Source organism: Seriola aureovittata, chromosome 22 (assembly GCF_021018895.1).
Source record: "Seriola aureovittata isolate HTS-2021-v1 ecotype China chromosome 22, ASM2101889v1, whole genome shotgun sequence".
NCBI classification, from domain to species: Eukaryota; Metazoa; Chordata; class Actinopteri; order Carangiformes; family Carangidae; genus Seriola; species Seriola aureovittata.
In genome coordinates, this window is record NC_079385.1 from 16,278,789 (window position 1) to 16,303,618 (window position 24,830).

The following is a 24,830-nucleotide window of genomic DNA, read 5'->3' on the forward strand; positions in this document are numbered from 1 at the left end:
TAGACATTTTGGCCTCGACTGAAACAATGAATCCTCTCACCTTACAGTGGCAAGTAAGTGGTCAAAAAGACTCCAATGAATGAAACTAAAGGTAACGACCTCTGTAGAAATTGAATTGTGTGTGATGGATACGCACCAAGCAGCAGGCACATTCAAAATTTCTTCAGGAATTATAATTATTTAAATTTACGAGTTTATTATGTAATTTATTTATTATTTACTTCTCTTTTTTTTTTTTGCGTTTCTTGGTTCTGTAACAGCATTTTGAACCCCACCCACTAAACCTCACCGGCTCCTCTCTGGTTAATCGATGTGCAAATCTTCAATCTTCTTCCCTGAGGAACTCCACAAACTCACTTTCATTCATTTCCCCACCGCCGTTGATTTGTATGAAGCTGCTTTTTAATCCAGCGAGGTGACTCAACAGCGTTACAGGCCTGAGCAGGACAGCAGGTAATGTTTGACACTTATCAACGTGTTCATCAGTTTTATTTATTTTTTTTTTTTTTAGCTGCAATGCTAATAATGCGTGTAGCTAAAGGCTGAGATGAGAATGTGTTTCAAATTCTTAATTCTCTAAAAACGTAAGGTTAGGGTTTTTACTGGAGGTTGAGAAAAGTTACATTTACAGAAATTATGAGCTCCAGTGGATGGTCATCAATACAGAACCTAAAATATGAACAGAATATATAAATGTTATTTACTGTAGTTTATGAAATATAATATAACATGGCTCAGCTTAGTTCTTTACTGTTTACTATTTCAAATGCTACTGATAAAACTGGTGAAATTAGTGCAACACTTATTGGGGTTAACTAGCTTAATCTAAACCCATTTAAAAAAAACGAAGTTCAAGATGGCTGATGTTGCATCCCTCAAAGGAAAGAAGAGAAAGATGGCACGCAGTGTTTTAGAGCCCCCATCCAAATCCTCCATAGTGACCTTACTGAGCCCCTCCCTCCTCCTCCTGGAAATCCCTGCTGACACCAACACCAGTCTCCCAGTATGGGAGGACGTGAGATCCCAGCAGGTTGACGTCGCCTGGACTGTCAATCCCTACAGCATCAGCGTTCATTTAACCCCTATGACCTCTAAACAGGGGAAGGGTACAACTTCCAGCAAAAGTGAGAGCACTCCCAATGTCGTACAGACGTCAGCGCTTTCTTCTGGCATCCTGCAGCCTCAGACGTTTGTCCAGTCCATTGCGCAGCAGTCTGGGCCCTCCCAGACGGTCCTGCTCACCTTCTCCCAAAACAGCACCCAATTGTCGCCATGCCCTGCAGGTCAACCACAGAAAATACCTCCAAACCATAAGCCGGCCACCTCCCTCATCGTCTCCCTGCCTCTCATCATCACCCAACCCCAGCCTGCCAGTCAGCCCAGCGCCACTACCAAGAAGTTGGCCCTACCCATCACCCAGACCCCAACAACCATGCCCACCAAGCTGCAATCCCCATCCAAAGCACCCATCCCCTTTCCTTTCCACACGAGGAGCTCCTTTGACATCCAGATCTGCGATGACTTCCTCTTACGCTTGTGTCGTTCAGGGAGGAAATGTAAGATGCACCACACGCCCTACCCGTTTCATTGGCAGCTGTGGTCCATGACCAGACATCAATGGATCGACATCTCCCCTCGCTCTCAGGTCTTACTGGAAAGGACCTATTGCAACATCGAACAAGACTTGATTTTCATGAAGGATGGGTGAGTAAGAGGGAAAACCTGAATTAGCTTCACTGCATGTTACTATTTTATGGTATAATGTCCCTAAATGCAAAACAAAAGTTAGCGGGTTCTGATTGGAATCTCCTTTTTGTGCTTTAAATCATGTAGAGATATGCGCTACAGACTGAAATTTGACTTGATGGAGTTGGACGACCCATCGAAGTACAACAGAGTGAGACGACTGACCAACTCTGACAGTCTGCTCAGGAACCCTTACTTTCCCAGCAAATGGAAAATCTACTGGTGGAACAGCTTTAACTGGGAACAGTACAACAAGGTGAATGTTTTTTTCTTTTTACTCTAATTTAGTTTTTTCATTTCCCTCTTCACTCCATCACGCATTTAGGGCCTTTCTAAGACATCAAGTTGTACCCAGCAGCTCCTTGTTCACTGATTGGTTCATCTCTCCGTAGAACGTCTCCACCTTGCTCCTGAGGAAGATGAGTGAAAAGGAGCCCGAGTGCTCCTTCTACATCAGCTCACAGGAGTACAAGCTGGACTTCACCACCATGACCCAGACCAACGTCACCACAGGGTTTCAGAGAGCCGTTCGCTGCAGACCGGTCTACCGCTCCCCTGATTCCATGCACCCTTACCTGCAGTTAGTAACCCAGATCTTTTCACTGTCTCTCATATTAACCGCTCTAATTCAGATGTACGGCAAAGGAAAGCTGTTTGTAAGTCCTTTAAAATTGCTCTCACATCTCCTCTTCTTCACTTTAATTTCCTCCCCTCCTCTACTCCCCACACTCAGGACAGGAATCCAGACTGACCCCACTGAGCCTGCTAGTGGGGCAAACTTCAGCCTGAACCCTCTGGAGGAGTTCACGTCCTGGTATCCTCCGGTGTGGTGTCTGGCCTCAGAAGAGGACTACAGCCTGGTAGACGTTCCGGCGGGGACGCAGGCCTACCGGAAGGTCCAAAGTCTCTTCTATGAGAGCCTTCCCGAGACCAAGGTGGACATCATCAGCATTCAGCAAGTTCAGAATGTCCTCCACTGGGACAAGTACCAAAGGTGCAGCTGCTGTTTGTGTCTCTTTGTCTTGTCTCCTCATGTTTGTTGTCCAAGACTATTAAAATCCATCCGTGTTGTGCTGCGTGATGATGTGTAAAAGTTGTATCTGCGTTGTCATTGCAGGCACAAGGCGCACATGCAGAAGCTGTACACCATGTCTAAGGAGCCTCTGGAGAGACATCTCTTCCACGGGACGACCAAAGACGCCTCAGAAGACATCTGCCACAACAACTTCGACCCTCGCTTGGCCGGAGTCAACGGAACCTCCTTGGGTTTTGGCACCTACTTTGCCACAACTGCCTCCTTCTCCAACAACTTCTCAGCCAAGGGGAGGTCGGATCAGCTTCGCCACATGTTCCTGGCTAAAGTCCTGGTGGGGAAGGTGAGTGTCGGAAGGGGCATGTACCGCCGCCCCCCAGCGCTCACCTCCAAGACAAGGAAGTACCGTCTCTATGATACTTGCGTGGACAAATTAGACAAACCCACCATGTTTGTAGTTTTTGATAGCTGTCAGTGCTACCCATACTACCTGATCAAGTACACTGACCTACCCAAAGAGATTGATATTTGATGATACCAGAGGCGTTCTGTGATGGTAACTGTTCAACCATAAAGTGTCGAAGGTGTCCAGTTGTGAGATGAAAGCAAATGCTCAGTTTGCCAACATAAAATCTACAAAATAAACATTATGTGCAATAAAGTTCCTCTACAAACACATCAGCTAAAATGCTAAAATTCCAAACCAGGCGAAGCACTTTATTTTTCAAAATCTCTTTATTTTGGTTATTTAAACATTTTACACTGATGGAAATAAGCACTTTTTTTTTTTTTCCTCTTTGTTGTTCAGAATCAAATTGACTTCTGTTACATTTATGAAAATAAACTGTTCACTGAATTCATTCATCTCTCAGTGTATTCACATGATAAACAAGTTTGATCATCCGTTGTCATGTTTTCACCTGTTGAAATACCTGATTGTATGTTTTTCAAATGTCAGACTGGAATGTGTTTCACCAAAGTCTCTTGTAGTAAAAGCATATATATTTCAAAATATCTTCTATAAATTTTTCTCTCTCTCTCTCTCTTCAAAACTCCATTGCACACTTTCTTCACAATATCTTGACTACAAAATGACAAAACAGGATTTCCATAAACCGCTGGCACAAGTTATTCTGAGAATATTTATAACAGTAATTGCTTTAAAACCAAATGTTTTGAGTGTGCATGTAAAGAAGGATGGTAACAGACTCTGACAGGCCTGCTTAAATAGCAATCACATCTGTCCCTGAAAAGCATCTTCAGCAGGACTGAAGACTTTTTCTTTAAAAGATTCAGATGTAAGTGCGATTTTGAATTATTTATATTTACTGTTGGCTCTGTAGCAATGAAGACCATAAATATGGGTACTATACAGATGTTTTCAGTTATGTTTTCTCATGTCATTTACAGTCATACAGTACAATGAATGGAGAAACTATTAAGAGGCATTAAATGATGATGTAAAGCCATGTAAGCTTTACTAACCCTTACAGATTTCCCTTAATTTTCCCTTAAGTCTCAAAAGGAAGGAGATGGACAGTTAGAAGACAACTTCATCTTAACTCAGTAAAATGTTGCTTAATATTGTACACTCAATGTAAATACAGCAGAGTTCCTGTAGTTTCCTTTTTAAATCTGTATTTGTGTAGCCACATATAATCTCTGTCTAATGAATCAATGATCAACTTCCATTATTTTGAAATTCCCTACCTTGAAATGACATTTAGTGATTTATGTTGTTTAAAAACAGCAAGAATGAATCAAATAAGAAGGCTTTACCTTGTCTTTTATGTACAGTATGTATATCTTTTCTCTTAAAATGTGCAATTCTGCATTTGTTTACTTTTTTTATGGTAATCCGACTTATCTTTAAGACAAAGAAAAATCACAGTCACAAGATAAAAATTACACTTAATCACAAAAAAACACTTAAAACCATAAGACAGGTCTGTTCTGAATAATGCACCTTCCACACAAGAATAAAAAAGAGGGATGACAACATGATAATAAAGAATAATGTCAAAATTAGTTATAAGTAAATGGCAGATTAAATCATGCAGTCACATTTGAAGATGTAAACAAGATTAAAATTCTGTGGCCACGCTAGCGGCAAGACTGTAAGGTTCATTAGACACCAGAGGAGGAAAACGTTGGATGGATGAAAAACGGTTCCTTATTACTAAAAAAAAAATCTCAAGTTTGGCCAGCAGGTGGCGTCAGAGGAGAGGCCCTGTTGTGTAATTCAAAATGGTTTGTGCTGTGCAAAGCGAGATATCGATGGACATCAACATTCTTAGGGATACGCCGCTAGAATGGCCAGAAACACTGACTGAAATGAAATATTAAAGGCAACAGAAGCAACAGAAAAATACACGATTAATACACAGATCACATATCTCCAAACAGGGCCTTAAATTTAACATCAGATCTTTTTTTGCAATAGGTGTTTAAAAAAAGCACCACTCCCCAGCACAGATGCAAGCCATGTGTTTTGCTTTTCCCTTTTAGTTTGTGTACATGGGTACATATACACATACTGTACACAATGGGTAAACTGATATGAAATGGCATTAAAAAAAACAGGAATCAAGAGAGGTGTTGGATTTGCCATCAAAGCAGCAACACCTCTGACCAACATCCTTATGTCAATCTCATATTTGTTTCGTTTCATCTGTGTGAACTCATTCCTGATTTCTGTAAGCAGTGTCGCTGTCGCCCTGGACAGGAAAGGATGTGAGTGTGGAAGGAAAACCGGTGGTTCATTCACAGGCCAACTTGCTGTCAAAGCTTGAAAGGCCAATGGCAAAGGCTTGAAGTGCGCACATGGGATAGTTGTAGTCCAGAGTGAAGATGTCTTCAGCCACTCTGCCGAACTGCATGACAATGTAGTCAGCTGGAGTGACGGGGAAACAGAGAGTCAGTTGTAGAGTGGTCACTAATGTGTGTGTGAACGGTACAGAAAATATCTCAAGTACTCAAGCAAACCAACAACCACCATGGCTGAACAGCCCAGAAAAGGAGTGTCAAAGACCCCAATTAATATGGACCACCAAGGTAACAACTGCTCAGCAACAAAGATGTCAAACTAAAACAAGAGCTGGTGTTAAAACGAGGTATAAATGAGATACTTACGGTCATTGTCGTGAACTATTTGAAAGTTTTTGACTGAAGCTTGCGTGACGCGGCCGTGGAAGTTGAGCACATAAGACTGGGTGTCATCGTTCCACACGGGGGCCTTGTTGTGCAGCTCTATCAGGTTGTCCAGCGAGTGATTCTGCCACCTGTTGAGGAGGCTCTCCTGCTCCTGTCATACAAGCACATTTACTTTGAAATGAGCAGTTTGGCTGCAGGTTCACAGCTACACACGGGTAATGTTTTCGTCAAGTTGAAAATACATTTATGTACAGAATTAGACGTTACAGGTCTCACATTTTGAGGTCTGACAGGGACTCTTTCAAAGTTCATGTTCATGCCCGGGATGATTACAGTCATTTTGCGTGGTCCTTTAAATCCCAGCACATTGGTTTCCTGCCAAATGGTACAGAGAGTGGGACAATTTCACTTAATGTAATGAATGAACAGGAGACGCGCTACAGTATAACACATTGCTTGTCTTTGTCATTCGCTCACATAGCAGATTGCAGCCAGTTCCTGTCGTGTGTTGCTCTCTTCCAGCAGAGCTCCGGGGTTTTTGCAGGGATTTGTGCCGTTGTCGTAAACTGTGAATTTGGTGCCCATGAGGTTGGACCTGTAAGAACACACACACACACACACACACACACACACACACACACACACACACACACACACACACACACACACACACACACACACACAAGTGTTCACGAGTTGTACCATTTCTGTGCTTGGCTTTTTCTCAAAACCAACAAAACACAACAGCTGAAAAGGTGCAGTTTAATTCTTTGTACCCAGTTTAAGGCAATCACAGCAACTAGCAATCAGCAAGAGCTGTTGCTAAGTGTCTGAAAGCTGTAGTTAAGTATAATTTGCTCATAGTTCTGGCTAATGCAGCTATTTGTCACAGACATGTGGGTTGTGTAATTTGTTTCATACAATAAGAACACAAAAAAAACCCTGAAATACTTGACCCACTGAGATTTTCAGGAGGATTTTAGGCAGATTTCAGTGTGATCTTTTAGATTTAAATTAAATGTAAATTTAATCCATCATGAACTTGGTTGATCTAAGAGGAAGTGTGGTTTTACCTCAGTTTACCGATGAAGCTCTCGCCCTCTCGTGACAGATCAGTGGCGTCCACTGAAATAAGGTAGTTGGACGTCTTACTCTTCTTTCTCTTCCTTCCTGCCAGCAGAAACACCTGCAAAAAGAGAGATATTATGTATTCAAGTATGAAACATTTTCATACTTCCACAGTATGTTTTTTGTTCCTGTCTCAAAAACACACTCCAAATGTACATAACTCAAAATGATCACAACATCTCCAATTACTTGGCCCACACTCACCCTCTTGCCATCTTCCCTCTCCATGTGCATGAAGTAGGTGGGGTAGAGGCCGCGGTCCATACCCTTCTTGTCCCGAGTGATTCGACATTTGACAGTGACGCCACGTGGAGCCGGACGCAGGACAAACTCCTCTAGGTTAGCCACATTGATTAGCGAGCTCTCTGCTGTGGGTGATCCTGGGGTTACAACATCCTGGGGAGCGGGAGACACGGACATTTTTGAAAATAACTGCTTTTTACTGCTTTATTTCAATGGGATTTGAATTATGTAGACTATATTAGAGGCTTGTTGGTGGGTGAATTTACTCACTGAAGCATCCTTGCCGCTGGCAGCGGACGCAGGCCTGGTGGTGTCTGTGTGAGGGGACAGGGAACGGGTCCGCTCTTCCTCCACATCGTCCTCATGCTCGCTGGCTTCGTCGAAGTTCATACTGCCAGACAGACCTGACGAGGGAGAAGAGTTTTTATGGCACATGAAACGTCGTTAGCATTTTTCCTGCTGGGAAACTTATTCACACGAGACAGAGGAGGAAAAGGAATCCCAGAGGCTTTATGTATTTCCCCCAACTACAAAAGAATCTCTAAGACTTCATTTTATTTCTTCTCAGGGTTTTTTTTAGTTTTGCTGCAAAATTGTCCCTGAGGTGCATTTTTAAATTTTTTGGTTCATCTGTGGTCTTTGATACGTGATGACAAATTTCTAAAAAGCTGATGCAATACTTAAGCAATAGTTGGAGCATAAATTAGTGCAACTACAATCCTTCCTTTTTATATTTCTCTGAAATATTCAGAAGGGTATTTCTTACACAGGGGAGAGTGATTCCAGCTCTTTAGCAACAAAAGAAGAAAGTGGAAGAATAAAGACTTGTGAATCTAACTGAGCCATCTCCAAACTGCTTTTTTTTATCAAATTCAGCTAAGCTCTGCTCACCCTCCCAAAAGGTCACATTTAGCTAGTGGCCTCAACCGAAGTTCTACCTGTCACAGCCAATGCATCTGTTTCTGCGAGGGTGAGATTAATGTCAGGAGATGAGGGTGACGTCCCTCCATGCCTTGCATATATATGTAGTTGTGCAGGAGGCAGCTCCATGCAGTCATACAGTCATGCAGATGTAAAATGGGGCTGAGCTGACTGCAGTGAAGACTGCTTGAGACATCTGTCTCTTCGCTGATAATTGAATTTTTCAACCAGGATGCAACTCTTGGCTGCAGCTATGGTCCATCTGAATGTGCTGTCAGAAGATGACAGCGGCCCGCTGGCATGGAAACATCTCAGTAAGCAGGGGGAACTGTGTCATCCAGAACTTTGCAGTGTTTTAAGATGCGATAGAATTTGTACCGTCAGAACATTTTTAACTGATTAAAATGTAACTTGGTTGACCAGAAATGACATTAATGATAATAATGAGGTTGATATAAAACTATAGAGCATGTTGCAAAAGCCCCAGTACTCAGCTCTGAGCCCATCAAAATCTCAATTCTTCACACACATATTAGTACTTTACTTGGCAGCTCTCTGACTCCAGACATCTCTGCCACTTCCTCCTGGTACCAATCACCTGGACCAAGCAGATTAAAGTAAGTAGGGGAGGGAAGGGAAGGAAATGGCCTACTCCATATTAAACAATGTGAATAATGCAGCAGACTCCACAGCCAAACACAATATTTATACTGGGGTATTTGCAAGAGATGAACCCTGGATATGCAGCTGTCCCCGAGAGAAAGTGCGAGTCATCATGAAATACAGATTGCAAATGTTAGCTCCCCTCTAACACTGACTCCAGGGCTCCAATTAAAACACCAAACAAAGTTGTGTGAGCCAGTGGCTGATGAAATCAACCATCTGGAAATGTCAGAGAGGACTCACAATGGGCTAACTGACAACACACTAAATAAATCCTTAAAAAAATACACATCTACATGATAATTACTACACAAAGCCTTGCAGCCAAAAATACAGATTTTGACTGAGGGAGCTGATCAAATATGAATGCACCTGAAAATTTCTATTTCTTCCATTTCCTCAGGGATCGGGGTGATGTGCAAGGACAGGAAGCCAAAAATACCTGCCGCAACTCCTGAGGACATATTTCTCTGCTAAACTGGGCTGACATTAACAATGAAGCCTTGCATTATTGAAAGGACGGTGACATTTTCTACTGTGGCATCACATCACGCCAAAGCCCAGAGAAAGATATGATCACTGGAGCAGCTTTTGATTCAATTTGAACTAAAATATCTAACAGCCTACAGATTTCACATACTAATGGCAGTGGTTCAACAATGGCAACATTATATGACACCAGTAACACTGCTTCAAACTTTTTACTGATTTAAAGTCAAGTTAATGTGTTTTTAGGGTTGAGAAACTTGTTTTTGCTCCACAGTAGCAAGTGGATTTAATAAGCACACAACCCACTCTGGGCTAGATTTTAGTACACCTTCCATAAACCTTATAAATCCCTGCCAGCTGGCTGCTGAGTGTGGGTGGCAGTGGCTATAATGATGCCATAGATGAGCACTGCAGTGTGAACAATGCTCCGGCCTATTATTAAATGACCCATTTCTTGGTGCATCGCCATCAATCACCTCACCGTCTGCATCCCTCTTCCATTACTGCAGCAGGAGAGCACTTCAAAGTGTAAAGGATGTCAAAAAGTCTTACTTTGTCTAACGATAGCTGCTAATGTGGAGTGGTTTCAACAACTGGGATTACATTAACAAAAAGCTGATTAATACCAAATACACTCATTATGATGACAGTTTATCTTAACGAATGTCACCCTGATCTGAATAACTTTCTCTTGTGTCTGTGTAGTGATGGCCAATCACATACAAGCAAGTGTGCATGCCAGCCCGTTCCTCCAACAGGATTTCCTTTAGCACAGAGTAAATGTCTGTCTGCATGCGGCCTGAGACTTCGACCAAAACCCAAGAATTTGTTTAAAGATCTGTTCTACTGTTTTGCTGTTGTTCAATAATAAGTCAACAATCATTGTACAAGAAAAGATTCACTTTTGTCACTTGAGGCTCGGGGCCCTTGGCGCCGGTTACACAAGAGAGTTACTTAACGTTGTCACACAGATTCTCTTAAAGGGTTTACTTAGATCAAATATGTAATGTAAAATCAATTCCTCATCGTTAAGGGTGCCTCTCAGTTGTGGAACTCTCTTCTTTGGATGCTTTCATTTTCTTCATTTATCACCATAAACCCAGCCTTGCAGTTAACATAGAGTCAGAGGCACCTTTAGTTTTATCACTGTGCAACAGTTTAACTGACTTTAAGTGATTCGTTAAGTATAAGACTATGAGAAGAAAACCTTAAATACTTAAATGAACATTTTAAGTAAACCTTAAGAAGAAGACTTAAGGGGTTTTTGTGCAACTGTTATTATTTTAAGGAAAATCTTAACTCGAGGTGTTTTGTGCAATCGGCTCCTGCTCTCCATGTCAGGCATGTAAAACTTTTTTGCCAAACAATCTAGGTTTGGGAAGAGAATGATTGATGCATTTCTACTAGTGTATATTATATAAGATCGTTATGGACAATATGTTTCTCTTATCTAAACCTTTGTCTATAGACCAGGTGCTGAGCTCTGCCAGGACTCACCTTGTTTCTGCAGTAATTCATGGATGTCTGTCTTGGGCTCTAGCAGCGTCTCAGTGTCTCCGTCTCTCTCAGGCTCCTCGGCAGCAGGGGACTGGGGCTGGGACTGAAGCTGGGGCTGGGACTGGGACTGAAGCTGGGACTGGGACTGGGACTGGCTCACAGAAAGGATTTGGATTTTCGCTCCCAGGTCGGGGGCTTCTGAGCCCATGAAGGCTGCTGGGCCGTCAATACCTACAGTTAGTGAAAACAGCTGCAAGTCAGTCAGATGTAACCTTAGTTGTTTATGTTCTCGTGTTGTGCTAATTACACAGAACTGCTGGACGTGAGTCATCACAGTGACTGAAAAGCTACACTACTTTAATTAGCTAAAGACTTGCCTGGGGTGTTGAGCAGGTACGATGATTGGTGTCACATATTGCTAAATGGTGCCAATGCACTCCTGTGTATTTAACTCTCTCTTATCATACTTTATAGCTCAAATGGAGGCGTGCTGTTAGTTTTCTGCTTTGATTTTAGTATAGAAACTAATCTGCACTTTTCATTTTAATTACAGTCGTTGTTTATAGTTTCTCAGTGTCATTCTACTGTGGTTGGTTCACGTCTGAATGAATCAGATAAATCTCTCCCTTTCCTCACCATCCATGATGACATCGTTGATGATACTGAGTTGAGACTCCACCAGCGGGGCCTGCTCCTCGCCGCGCCGTGCCCTGGAGCGCCGCGGCCAGGCCTCCGTGTTGGGTTGGACCATCAGAGGCTCCTGACGCCTCCTCCGCTGCTTCTGTTCCAGCAGCGCCCTCTGTGGACCGAACACGGGAACAGAAACGGCGTGAAACTTAACTCTACATTCTGCGGCCGTGTGACTGGAAAAATCACTCCATACATATATATAACAGTTTTCTGTTAAATATTACACGAGGTTAAGAGCCCCTTGGAAAACATCGACTGTATGAGCTGAAGGTAATTACATTTGTATGCATGATAAGCTACAACCTGTGCCTGTCAGTCAGCCTGTTTTGCAAACGGCCAGGAGGACAACATTAAAGATAAAAGACACAGGTGACAGCTGCATTGCACAGCTGATACTAAGAAGTGTTGGACTTGTTAACATTTTATCCTCCTGGGATCATGAATCTTTGTACAATGCAAAGAAATCCATCCAGTACTTTTTAAGATTTCACTTTGGAGCACAGCTTAATACCAATATAAGATGGACAAGTCATTTAGTCACACAACAATATAATATACCTGATCCTACAGTAAGAGGACAGAGAACTTCATCCTGTCTAGACCTGTTAGGCAGGAAAAGCTTTTCAGGGTATAGAAAACTGTAAATAGTTTTATTGTAAATGGTTTTATTGAACTCATGAGTTCAGTGATCGACACTCACACTGCACTAACAATGCAGTCGTACAGTACAGCTGATGTTTTGTGAATACTCGATGACAAGCGCAACAGAATTAATAACCTTAAGAGTGAAACAAAAAGAGAGCGAGGGAGGGAGGAATGAAAAGAAAAAAAAAACATAATAAAACCCAACAATCACGCCAAGGCTGGAATACCTCCGAGTGCAATGAATGAGATCATTGAATAGGCAAAGTAATGGGTGCTGTGGTCTCTCAGGAGCTTAAAAATGTGATAACTTAAGTATTTGTTCCCGATGACTAAACAGGATCAATATCTGCTTTTACTGTGATATAATGATTTTGTTGAAAATTCACTCTGGTCATGTTGTATCCCCCCCACCCCCCACCCCCCCCACCCCCCGAGCTCCAGCCTCTGTGGTCAGGGCGGCCGATGGATTACGCAAGTGCATTAATTAGCGCGTCAAATGCACAACAACAAGTCCTGTTTAGCGATGCTGCCTAGTGAGCCGGAAGATACCAGAAGGCCTTGTCTCATATTTGTCAGACTGAAAAGCTTTGATAACTCACCAGAGCTCAGAAAATGTCTCTAAGAAATCTGCCCTGCTCCGTGCAACCACAGCAACATCTGCTCCCAGTGTTCAAGTTATGAGTGAAAAAAACGGATTAATGTGATTAAAATAAAAACAAAGAAAGAGATGATAAAGGAAAAAAGTAGTATTTTAAGTAATAGACAGAATATCACATTAGTTCTTTAACGTGTAAGTTAATGATAAGTCCTGGGAGCTTTATAAACCAGACCTAGATGTGTTATCATTTCAAAAGACCCTGCTTTAAGAGGCCCATGATTTGCATGCTCGCTTTATGGCTAAAAATAAAGGCGACAAATGAATAAAACATAAAGCAGGATTATCATAAACATCATCATTACTGTTGGTGTAATAATTGAGCCAAATACTGCCAAATTTCAGGAAGCACATAAATGGTGATGGAGAAAAAACACACAGAAGAGTCGATGACGGTGAAGTTATGCAGGAAAACTGAAATGATTATTGGTTTATATTGTTTATATTTTTTTTTAAATCAAAAATTATTTTCTACATTCAGTCCGTTTGCTCTGACTTATTCAAACTTTTTTATCAAGATACTGACCGCAAAGTAAAGTAAAATCACAAAAGGTTTGTTGCATGAAAAGTCCTGAACCAGACACCTACACACTGGACTAATTCTTCGTACAATCAAAGTTTGATCGGTGTGTTTTCCTTCCTCTCTCGTGCTATTTTAAGCCAATCTATTGTAATATTCTCTCCTTTTGTAAAGACTCAGTGCTTGGCATTTTCAGACCAGGAAGTGACTTCATTCAGGCTTTTACAGTCCTTCCTTTGTCTGGCAAAACATGGGAAGTGGAAGAGACTCAAACATACTGTATAATCAAGTGTGTCCCTGCAAACCATCTGATAATAATAATATAACTTACATGAGATTTAAAATACAGAAAAGTTCAAGTTGAGCTCTGTCTGCTGGATATTACTGGGTCTCAAACAGCCACAAATCTTTATCTCATACAAACTGTTCTCCTGAGTCAGATTAAAAAAAGAAAATATACCAGAGGAAAAAATATTAGAAGTTACAAACCCGTTCCATTGACATCCTGAACAAGCGTGGGCCAAAGTTAACAAGTTTCTCTACAGGAATAACGTCACATGTCCCGCTTGTCTTGAGATCAGATGAATCTCTGTTCTCCTCTAAACAGCAGCAGTCCTGCCGGGCATGACTCCGTCTCCCTGTCCCTCATTCCTCCTCCTCTGGAGCCGAGCTGGAGGATCAATAAACCAACAGCCTCCTCTGCACTATGTGGTCCTCTGGCAGAAAAGGGTCTGTCTCTCCAGCCAAACACTGAGCGCCAGAGTGTGTGTGAGTGTGTATGTGTGTGTATGTTTGTGTGTGTGTGTGTGTGTGTGTGTGTGTGTGTGTGTGTATGTGCGCGCAGCCACCGTTGCTAACTGAATCAGTAGTCATTAGCACTCCAGCAGGAGAGAGAGAGAGAGAGAGAGAGAGAGACAGAGAGAGAGAGAGAGAGAGAGAAGGAGGCAGAGGGAGGCTGTGAGGTGCGCTCCACATGAGATACAGTCCTGGAATGACTGACTGAATGGTTTTTATTTGGTCATTTGAAATGAGGTGGGAAAAAGCTAAATTGAGTAAAAACAGTAAAAAGGAGGAGATAACTTTTACTGTTTAACACTTATTCATTTTTCATATTTTCCATAACCTGCATCTGATCCCCCTCTGGGCATGAGTTATGTAAGAAAAGAAGACTCTCAAGTGAGGCTGTTTGGACTCAGCTGAAAGTGTGCAGCACAACTGAGCCACAGTGGGACCCACACACACACACACACACACACACACACACACACACACACACACACACACACACACACAAAGCCAGGCGCCCCACACTAAATCCTCTCTCTCTCTTTGAACTCACCAATCTGGCGCTCATGTTTCTTTCTGCCTAATGTGTGAGATAGTGGAGCAAGGCTTCCAGCTTAAATCAAAGCCTCTACGCCGCGACTCTACAGCAAGGTTGGGGATAAAGCGTCTCACAGAGCCTCAGGAGGAAAGGGATGAAAAGAGTACAAATGTGGAACAGGGGAAGGGCTGTGTCAGGTAATCAGCGACAAAAGGAAACAATTCAGCTTCAGGAGTGAGGAAGCATTAAAATTCCAAATGACTGGGCAGGTGAAAAACAGGAGATTTCCGAACCAACTACATTAATCGCTAAATTGCACACATGATGTTGAAGCTGCTCTTGCCAACTGTAGGCACCCCTCGGTGAAAACGGATCAGAACATGAGGCCATCTCAGCCCTATGATTTACCAGTCTTATGCAGAATCTTAGCAGGTGCAACAGAGGTCAGCCCTCCACCTAAAACATCATCTAAATGTGAGTTAGGAGCTTTTAATCAGACAAATGCTGCAACACAACAGCTATGAACTACACCAGACAAAAGAGTAGAGACACCAAAGTCTTAAGAAGAATCAAACAACAACAGCAAAAATGTAAATAGTAAAAAGTGAGTTGTTTGTTGAAGTTTAGTTTCCTACCTGTTTTTCCAGCTTCTGCTGCATTAGACTGGCGCTGTCATCTTCGATTCCACTGCATAGAAAGGGAGGAATATTATAAAGAGAGATTCATCTCTTACAGCATCTGCACTGAGTTTGATTTCCTTCTCAAACCTGTAGAGGGCCCCACTGCTGTTGCATTAATACAAGGCTATAAAGACATATGGTTTTCTATAAAATAAACCATTTAAGAAGTTTAAGTCACAGTAATGGCAGCAAAAGGCTGATTCAGAAATGTAAAAGTGATTAGAGATACCTACCATACAGTATAATTAAAGCCCAAATAGAGACCCCCTTAAAGCCAAATAGGTGACCACAGTGACCCTCTGAGACTATTAGTGAACTATGGCATGAGCCACTCTGTGAGGATGACAGAAAGAAAAGAAAAGAAGGCAAGTTTGTGCAAGAAAGAAGAACAAAGCTCCAGCTGAGAGAACGCCTTGCACTCTAGGTCCTCTGGGCATTCACCCTGGACACCTATCTGAAGGGACCGGGCCTGTGTTGCTTAGCTACAGTGAGGAGAGAGAGAAGGGCAACAGCAGGAGTCTGTACTGTCAGTATCTGAGTCAAAGACCTACAGTTATCTCCACTCCTGTCCTCTCTGTCAAACACACACACACACACACACACACACACACACACACACACGAGTCAGTCACATAGGCTGATTTAACGTGCGGGTCACTGACTGCATTTCTCATATCTTTAATCTTTTGCCTGTCGAGTAAATCTTTAAATATTACATGTTCTACTGGGCTGAAATTAGTTTTTTTTTTTATATAGAGAAGGATTAAGGTTATAGGGTGCAAAGTCTTCAAATCACCATGCCTATCTCCCCATCAGGTATAAGCTCATCAGATATCTGGCTCGCTCATCCTCGCTCCCTATTTCTATCTCCCTCAGTGACTCTCACAGCCTTTAGTGTGTAGGTGATGACACACGCTACTTAACGACCTCGAGCCTGATGCTGGCTTACATCACAGCACGTCTCTCAAGGACAGTCACTGAACGCCAAAGGGCGACGATCATTTCAACCAAGAAACATACAAGTGCATTAATAAGTCATTTCCGCTCCCATTAAACCCACAGAGTAACAATTAACATAATCATGGAATTGAATCACGATCTGTCCATTCTACGTCAGACTTAGTCGTCTCGTACCAGTGTCTCGTTTTATCACTTGTAAATCCTTCTCCAAGGATCCCTCACTGTTGACACTGGCAAACAGATGGGTGCCCCGGGAGGCCATGATGGCACCTGAGAACAGGTGCCGGTGACAGGGAGAAGAACTAGAGAGCAGAGGATGATAGTAGTTTTTAATCACACATACAGGACTGTCGTTGAGGATGGCGAGGAAAGAGATGAGTGAGACTTTAAGTTAGCTAACTTCTGGCAGAGTGGCTTTTATCCAAGGAAAGATTTACAAAGTGTTTGTCTCAAACTAATGTGATAATCCAACAATCAGACCAAGGCATGAATAACTCTGATTAAAATGTTTACTGAGATTTCCCACTGGGCTATGCCATTAATATTGCTGTTTCCATGGTACAAAGCACAGTCTGATTAATGACTGAAGACACACCCTCTACATCACAATACAAAATGAGATTTTCCCTGATGTTTTCCGCCTCCAACACAATCTTTCTGTTGTAATGGTGCTGCGGCATACCCCTGAGATAATCCTCGTCTGAATATTTTATGATAGCCTCGACATAGAGAATGTTTTTCGAGATAAAGACGTGCCACTTGGTACCAGCAGAAGCACATTAAGTCTGTTTGTAGCCTAGAGAGCAATCACAACTGATGAAAGAGGCTCAGCAGTGAAACACTGGGTTTCCATGTGCCCAAAAATGTTGGGGAAAATTAAAAAAATGACAAAATATGAAAGAAAAAGCAACTAAAATGGAGGTCCTCCACATAGTTTACAGTGAGTCTTATTCCAACAATCAGCACTAACACCATAATCAGATGTGGTTAAATTGGTTTTCAAAATACCCAGCATGCCTTAGTCACATTATGGCATTTAGGATTATTGATGATTTCTCTGTTTTGCATCTTTATAAACGGAATATCTTGATATAATAATATCTTGAAGACGTAACTTTGGAAATTACGACAGGCCATTTTCTGAAATGTTATAGACCTTAATTAACTGCGAAAAGAATCTGCATGTTAAATGAATAAAGAAAATAATTGTTACTTGCAGCCAAAAATGTACACACAGCCAAACCACAGATTTCACTCACTCACACACACACACACACACACACACACTAGCACGCACAACAAACCTGCTGGTTATTCTCTAAATTTATGGTGATCTTTAATTAAAACAGCAGGGGTTCAATCCACCCTCCTGTCTGTCCATGACCTTCAGGTAATTCACCTAACATGTGAAAGAAGAGGGTTGTGTGTGTGTGTGTGTGTGTGTGTGTGTGTGTGTGTGTGTGTGTGTGTGTGTGTGTGTGTTTTGGGGTGTGTATTGCTTGTTACCTTGCTGTTGAGTTCGAGGAGAAGCTGGCAGAGCTGGAGGGTCTTCAGGGAACAGGGCAATTTGGAACCAAGGCAACCAGAAGCACAAGACATGTCGAAAATAAAAGAGTGACACACATTAACATCAACATAAAGAAATCTGTGAGCTATGAATAAAAACCCATATTCCTATATGGATTTTTAGAATTTTTTGTTGCTTAAATTCAACAAGAAAGCTGTTTCCGTCTGTCTGCTCACAGCAGTTTTTACTTTTGATGACAGTGATCATCATGTAAAGTCAAACAAGCTGGTAATGAAATCAGAGCACAGCTGTAGAGCAGGTGCAATATAAAATAAAAGACAAGATCCAAGAGAGTATTATCATAAATCTTCAATCTGCTGGGCATCAAGAGAATGACACACACACACACACACACACACACACACACACACACACACACACACACACACACATCCTTGTACACCTGACTTTGTGGGGTCCCTAGCCCCCTAGCTTAATCATAACCATCACAACTGAATGTCTAACCCTAACCTTAACCTAAAACTAATTCTAACCCTAACTCTAAAAGCAAGTCTTAACCCTCAAACATCCATTTAAACTTGTGGGGTCCAGCATTTTGGTCCCCACAAAGCTGTCGGACCCCACATGTATTGTAAAACAAGTCCATGCGCAGAACCCCACACAAACACACACACACATGCTGCTTCATCACAGCTGTGAGTGATCAATGTTTCATCAGGCCGTCACAGCTTGGGTGACAAGAGAAGGACACGCCACTGTTGTCTCTTCCCCTGTGTGTCAGACCGAGGTAACCATGGAGATTTCGGCTCCGGCAACAGCGCACCTCCACCAGTATTGCATAAAAAACCTACAGCCAGCTCAGTGCGGCTTCACTGTAATTGGACGCCTTAGCACTGTGATGTAAAGATTTACTAAGAGACAGAGGGAGCGTTGAACCGAGTTGTGTAATTGTTTCTGAGCTGCACATCAAAATCTAAATATTTATTAAGCTAATATGATTTTAATGCTATTAATGGATGATGAATATCCCACCACAAAAGTGGACAAGTTGACCAGTGACTTTTCTTAATAACTTTGACAACAATATAAAAACTGCAAAGCATTAACTGGAGGGATCTTATTATTGGAACACAATCCATTCTGTCCATTATAATTAAAAGCCTTCCACTTTGCCACTTCAAAAAGAAATTTGAAAGTTGAATGAGCATAACTTATTTCCTGCCACAGGCAATTCCAATTTAGAGAGGATACAGAAGAAAATGAGGGCTGATGAGATTAAATGCTTAATTCCCTGTGGCTCAGAGCATGGTTACCAGAAGGAGCAGAATACCAAAATACATGTGTGAAAAAGGGAAGTTTTGTTTAGTTTTTCACCTAAATAGTTCACTTGTGTAAAACTGAGACCTAACCTAAGAGTACATGCACACAGAGGAAGATTAATTATTTGTTTGCAGCTTAAGTGTTGGTTAACTGTACAGTGAATAGTGTCTACGTCTGAGCAGCATCTGCAGCTAAGTTAACAGATATAGTCCGGGAGCACAGGTTATGTCTCTGTACAGGCACAATGATACCAAACCTGGCAAATTTACTGTGACAACAACAAGCTGTAAAGTCAAAAGTCAAAGTCAATGCACTCAGCTGTTGTTTGCCAGAAATAGTTACAGTGTGTAACCAACCCTGAAACCACAAATTGTCATTTTTACATTTCCATTTTATAGAGATTACTCACTTTCAGACTGAACATGTGAATTTGTGAATTTTAGATGTGCTTTTTTAACTTTGGACAGAGCCAAACTAACCGTTATTTCCCTTCCAGTCTGTATGCTAGGCTAGGCTAGGCTAACTATTTTGATGATTGTTTATTTCAAGCAAACACACAAAGATTAATGTTGATCTTTCCATCTCACTCTCAGAAAGAAAGTAAATAAATGCAACATTGTCATCTCACTCTCAAAGTGCATTTCTCAAAATGTTGAACTGCTCCTTTAACACTTCTGGCTTTTACTGTAAGGCAGCTTCTCAGCAAGAGTTACAGTAGATGCTAAAGGTTTATATCGGAGAGGAAAACTTCCAAGTGTTTCTAAATGCAATGAACTTTTCCTAAACTGAATCACTAATAAAGGCAAGAATTGGTGATACTAGGTGATACTGTCAGTAGAATAGAATATAGACATCGCTGAGCCTCAGCCAAGAAAATTTTAAGACACATTTAATAGTGAATGTCCCTTCAGCTGGTTTAGTAATCAGTTGGATGGATATTCTAAGCACATAGTTACATGTGTGTTGAGTGCTATGAATGTTCCAATCAAGCAGCCAACAGCATATAAAAAAAAAAAAAAACAGTTGGATAGACACGCACACAAATCACCAACTCTGGTTACAGCACACACAGTCACAGCCTGATGCTCTGAATAAGTAAAGACATGGTGGCAGAAACATGAGCAAGAGGAACATCTTTGACTGCAGGTCAGCCATTCAGCTGGCCGCAGGGATGGAGCAGATACTGGAAGAAACATTATAGTAGCTCTAACCTCCGTCCTAGCAGAGGCTGCTCTGCAATTCTCAGTCCTGAAAACTCAAAACAGCATGCAGAACTGAAGCCAAAATGTGTGTCTGCGTGTGTATGCGTCGATGAATTAGTTAGTTATCCTGCTCACAAACTGTAAGTTTTGAAGGACAAAAAACAGAGCAGCTCTTCGTAAGCAACAACTTCTACTACAATGATAACAATGTAGGTATGTGTGCAGCTACCTGTAAGACCAGCGACTGTAGACAGGCTGAGATCCCCCGTTCTTTACTGTGTCCATGGATGCGACTGCAGGAATGCTAGTAGTCCAGGGCTCTCCTATCTACAGTATCGCACAAATATTCATTTACACTGGAGCTCAGAGTTACTGTGCAGTTCTACCCAGCAGTAAGCCCTGCAGGCTCCAAGGTCTCTGCTATTATGTCACTGAGAAAGAGTAGCTATGTCCCACCCAGGGGAGTGACATCTACCAGTGCTGAGGCAGACTGAGGTCGGGAGGCTTGGAGCTGTTACCATGACTTCACACTTCAGGCAATGCACAGAGATTCAGCTAGGAATAGGTATGACAGTGACAGGCCTAAATGCTTGTGTATCGCCTTATCAACCTTGACAAAGCATGAATCTTCTATGAACTTCTGCAAAGTTGCTTGAACAGGACATGAATGAATAGGTTAGCAGCTGCAGCCTGTTTAAGTTTGATATGAAGCAACTCTTTCCCAGTAGCTGGAAATATTTCTAAGAATATCAGTTAGACTGGTTGCTATCATCTAAGTTCCTATATTTCACTGCCCAACTACTTTCCAGTAACTTTCTGAGAGACTCAACACTCATTTCCTCTGACTCATAAGATGGGCACTGCATATATCAAACCACAGATGAACATTCTGTCTGGCATCTGACTTATGTATGCAATAGTGGGAATTTATTAAGCTTAAAATAGCCTGAATCTCTTTTTTAAAATTAATATAATTAACTGTCAGCATATGACTAAGATATTACAGTCTATGTTCCCTATGATAAAAGTGCTGTTTTATAAAAGTAATTCAATAAACTGAAACCTATAGATTACCCTGTCTAAAAACAGACATGGTGTGGAGAACTTAATTTAGTTGCTAGGAGACCAGAAGCTCCCAATCGTTTTTCTGTGCCTATTTGCAAGAGCGACAGAACCAAAGCACAGGGAAAATGAGGGGTATGTTTGTGTATGTTTGCCCTGAGAGACGGCGGTAAAATGGCATATAAGTCAATGGATGATAAGCAGGGGAATCATTCACCAGAGGGAGTAATTATTGAGCTCAAAACAAATGATGGAAATAAGCTACAAGAGTTTATAATGATACTATTTCCCTCTGGGACTCCAAGGGAAACACTCCACTTGTGACTCTCCTACAATGATGCTTCATTTTGTTTAGGTAGCTTTAAAGAAATGTTCTCTGCAGTGACCATGCCAAATGCAAAATCTATTAGTAAACATCACACTAAAAATACGGATTCATCATGAACATACAGCAGAAACTATACCATTAATAAAAATGTATGTAATGCTGTATCATTCAAAAAGTGGAAAGTACGTCCATAGCAAATACCAGAAATGTTTTTTCAGTCTATCAGCGTATGAGAAGCAGTGTATTACCCAGGCCAGCTGGGCCATGTGTTTGGAATCTGCTGGACAACCACAGTAAATCACTGCTCAACCACAAGTCATGCTTGTAGCTGCAGAGGTCAACCGCTATCCTTATGGAGAATTTTTTTTAATTGATTGATTTATAACGGTGGTGTTACACTGTTCAGATAAGCTGACGTGCTGATTTCAATATCATACCATTTTCATTTGGGGGATAGACACATTATACATGTAGTAGGTGCAGCCAAACCCTGGTTGGTGAACTACATGTTCCAACTGTGCTCACAAACCCTGTAAACCACTGATAAATATTCAGCTAAATAGCAGCTGAGTTCTTGTGGCAATGGTGAAGCTTATTAGTGATGTTTGTGTCCTTGTTCAATAACGTACTCCTCAAAGACTGTACACTCCACAGGATATTCTGGACAGTAACGATGGATGCTTTTGTGATTGTGATGCTGATGGTGATACTGTACTGCATAGCTGCTTTTCCAAGAATCATAGCAAAGGCTTCAGTATTATATTGACCTGGAAAACTGTTAGTCATCATTACCTTTCGGCTAATAATTGCAGGCTGACACTGGAGTTGTTTACATGCCATTTAAGTATAGATGTCCTATTTCTCATTTATGTATCAGTCTACCCAATAACCCTGGCAATGTTAGCACAGTGCAACAAAGGACAGGGAACTTCATAAGCCTCCCACTTTGAACACCACACACACGCACAGTTTTTGCAACATTACACACTTGTGATACCGTCACGAAAACTGTCACTCCTCAGATGTGTCATCTGAGTCTGAGTCTGAGATTTGCAACGGCTTCCCTCTGCCAAGTGATCCAAAAGAAAAACTGCAGCGACATACTGCGACAAGGAATAATAATAATAATAATACTAATAGTAATGAATTCATTTGTGAGAGATGAATAAAAATGCAATTAGAAGAAGAGAAAAGCCTCTTATTCAGCTGTCTTTCAGGGTTGATCATTACAAGTGCTGAGTCAGACATCTGTGAACTTTAACACAAACTGTGTGCATCACAGCTGGTGTGCTGATCAGGAATGAGTCCATTGCTGCGTCTCACATTACTAAACTGCCACAGTTACAAGGCCAAGAGCTTTCCTTGTGTAAAATCGCAGTGCTTGTTAGACATCTGGAGATAACATAAACAGGGTGGAAGCTAGGCAAAGTCATTTTCTATCCCATGAACTAACCAACACTGACAGGCACCACTCACTATGGATTTATGTCACACAAAGACAATTTAACAAGTATATTCCTGGATAAAGCAAAGAATATACTTATTTGTAGAGCAATGATAACATCACTGTTACTATAATAAACATTATCTAGCATTATGAGTCTGTGTGTTGAATGACAGCCCTTGCCTACAAACTGATAAAATCAAATAATCACAATGTGACTGTAACAGAAAGGGTGGGAGCTACTAAGATTTTTATCTTTCCGCAAAATGAAAGCAGACCTCTGCTCCAGCAAGGATGTCGAAGGACTATGGTACAATATGCTGTGGCAAATTCTGTGTGTTGAGTGTGGCTACGATGCTTTTGCTACATGTTTACATTTGATCCTTACAGTTACTTTCAAATGAAAGAAAAAATACATGTTTTACATTTACTTTGTTGCTCATCTGGGTGGTGAGGACAAACACTGCCTTACAGGAATGTTATGACACAGGACAGAGGCTAGAGAAAAGCATGCTCAAACACGACATGCAAGGGTTTTTTTTTTGGAGGGGGGGGGGGTTCTCTCAAGCTTCTCACTCACTGTATTCAAAGCCAAGCTTAGTCACAGCTTTGAAGAGACTGACTGCCGAGTATTTGACACATTGTTATTTAAAAGATCCTGTTGGATCTGTGGCCTCATCCTCGTCCTACATTTCAATTCTACCTATTTAGGACGGTCGAATGTAATTTTACCTAAACTGTATCAAAGGACATGCCTCAGGAAATTGTTCGTGATGCATTCATTTGTAACAAAAAGACTCTCTCGAAGTTAAATACACAAAGAATCAAACAAAGAATAACTGACTGCTAGGTATGAATGTAACTGAAGCATCGTTTCTACAGAATTAGGTACGATGAGGTTGAAGTTCGTTTCCAAATCGAGCTCCACTCGAACAGGATTGAGGATATATACAATAATCAGAGAGCAAGGCTAAACAATTATTAAGAACGTTAGCCACTTATGGTTAAAGATGAATGTTTTTCTTTTCTATTGTGCGGCTACAACGTTCAGTAATTTCGGAAGCAATATTTTGCTGTAGTATCACGACTACTGGCTTGCTCACTGAGCTTGGCGTTTAACGAGTAACACTAATCGTCAAATGAGAAAATCAGACACGGTTACTGTCATTTGTTTTTATCTGCCAGCTGTGGAATGTTATAGCTAGCTTATTGCCGTTAGAAGCTAACGTTAGCTGCCTCAGCCCAGCCTCTGCTGTGAGTAATGGTGCCTTTATAAAAGTTGTGGGCGACAGTTTAAGTTTTTCGGGGAAAAGAAAACGGTAGCCCCACCGCTTAGCTTCGCATTCCACAGTTGGTCAACCAGAACAAATACAAACACAACGTAAAAGCAATGTATCTTTTATTTTACCTTATGCTGTAGTAACTCATGTTTGTCCACGGTTGCTAAGGAAGATCCTCGTGCGGCAGTACACTTTTTGTGGACGCGGCTGAGAACTGTTACTCGGTCCTTAGTTACCGAACACATCAAGAACCAGCGCTGCTATTGGTCCGCCATTTAGTTAGATGGAAGTTGATCGGAGGATGTTCCAAAGTAGGGTG

The 24,830-nt window shown here is 41.6% G+C and overlaps 2 protein-coding genes across 9 annotated transcripts; one reads left to right on the top strand and one right to left on the bottom strand.

Moving 5' to 3' along the window:
• On the top strand, positions 1 to 3,793 carry LOC130163228 (protein mono-ADP-ribosyltransferase TIPARP-like). 5 transcript variants are annotated; one of them, XM_056367223.1, is made up of 7 exons: positions 1 to 53; positions 261 to 453; positions 851 to 1,704; positions 1,834 to 2,002; positions 2,139 to 2,326; positions 2,480 to 2,740; positions 2,864 to 3,793. In XM_056367223.1, exons 3-7 carry the CDS (start codon positions 857 to 859, stop codon positions 3,309 to 3,311), a joined length of 1,914 nt encoding a protein of 637 aa, XP_056223198.1. In that variant the 5' UTR covers positions 1 to 53; positions 261 to 453; positions 851 to 856; the 3' UTR covers positions 3,312 to 3,793. The 5 variants fall into 5 exon arrangements, with proteins under 5 accessions (XP_056223198.1, XP_056223201.1, XP_056223202.1 ...); XM_056367226.1 differs by having other exon boundaries at positions 882 to 1,704; XM_056367227.1 differs by having other exon boundaries at positions 887 to 1,704.
• On the bottom strand, positions 3,496 to 24,751 carry tulp3 (TUB like protein 3). Of its 4 annotated transcripts, none has more exons than XM_056367231.1 (12): positions 24,640 to 24,751; positions 17,854 to 17,895; positions 15,343 to 15,394; positions 11,510 to 11,672; positions 10,874 to 11,104; positions 7,574 to 7,707; positions 7,265 to 7,456; positions 7,006 to 7,118; positions 6,410 to 6,527; positions 6,209 to 6,307; positions 5,912 to 6,083; positions 3,496 to 5,672 (listed from the first exon to the last, which is right to left on the bottom strand). In XM_056367231.1, the coding sequence occupies exons 1-12, from the start codon at positions 24,657 to 24,659 to the stop codon at positions 5,539 to 5,541; spliced, it is 1,470 nt and encodes a 489-aa protein (XP_056223206.1). In that variant the 5' UTR covers positions 24,660 to 24,751; the 3' UTR covers positions 3,496 to 5,538. The 4 variants fall into 4 exon arrangements, with proteins under 4 accessions (XP_056223206.1, XP_056223205.1, XP_056223207.1 ...); XM_056367230.1 differs by lacking the exon at positions 24,640 to 24,751 and adding an exon at positions 20,627 to 20,809; XM_056367232.1 differs by lacking the exons at positions 17,854 to 17,895; positions 24,640 to 24,751 and adding an exon at positions 15,621 to 15,781.
• Positions 24,752 to 24,830: the final 79 nt, after the last annotated feature.

Coding starts and splice junctions, on each gene's coding strand:
- LOC130163228 (XM_056367223.1), top strand. CDS start 857: ATGGCTGATGTTGCATCCCTCAAAGGAAAGAAGAGAAAGATGGCACGC. Junction 2,003..2,138: donor ACTGGGAACAGTACAACAAG/GTGAATGTTTTT, acceptor ATCTCTCCGTAG/AACGTCTCCACCTTGCTCCT. Junction 2,741..2,863: donor CACTGGGACAAGTACCAAAG/GTGCAGCTGCTG, acceptor TTGTCATTGCAG/GCACAAGGCGCACATGCAGA.
- tulp3 (XM_056367230.1), bottom strand. CDS start 20,682: ATGGACACAGTAAAGAACGGGGGATCTCAGCCTGTCTACAGTCGCTGG. Junction 7,457..7,573: donor CCAGCGGCAAGGATGCTTCA/GTGAGTAAATTC, acceptor CCCGCTCCCCAG/GATGTTGTAACCCCAGGATC. Junction 7,119..7,264: donor AGAGGGAAGATGGCAAGAGG/GTGAGTGTGGGC, acceptor CTCTTTTTGCAG/GTGTTTCTGCTGGCAGGAAG.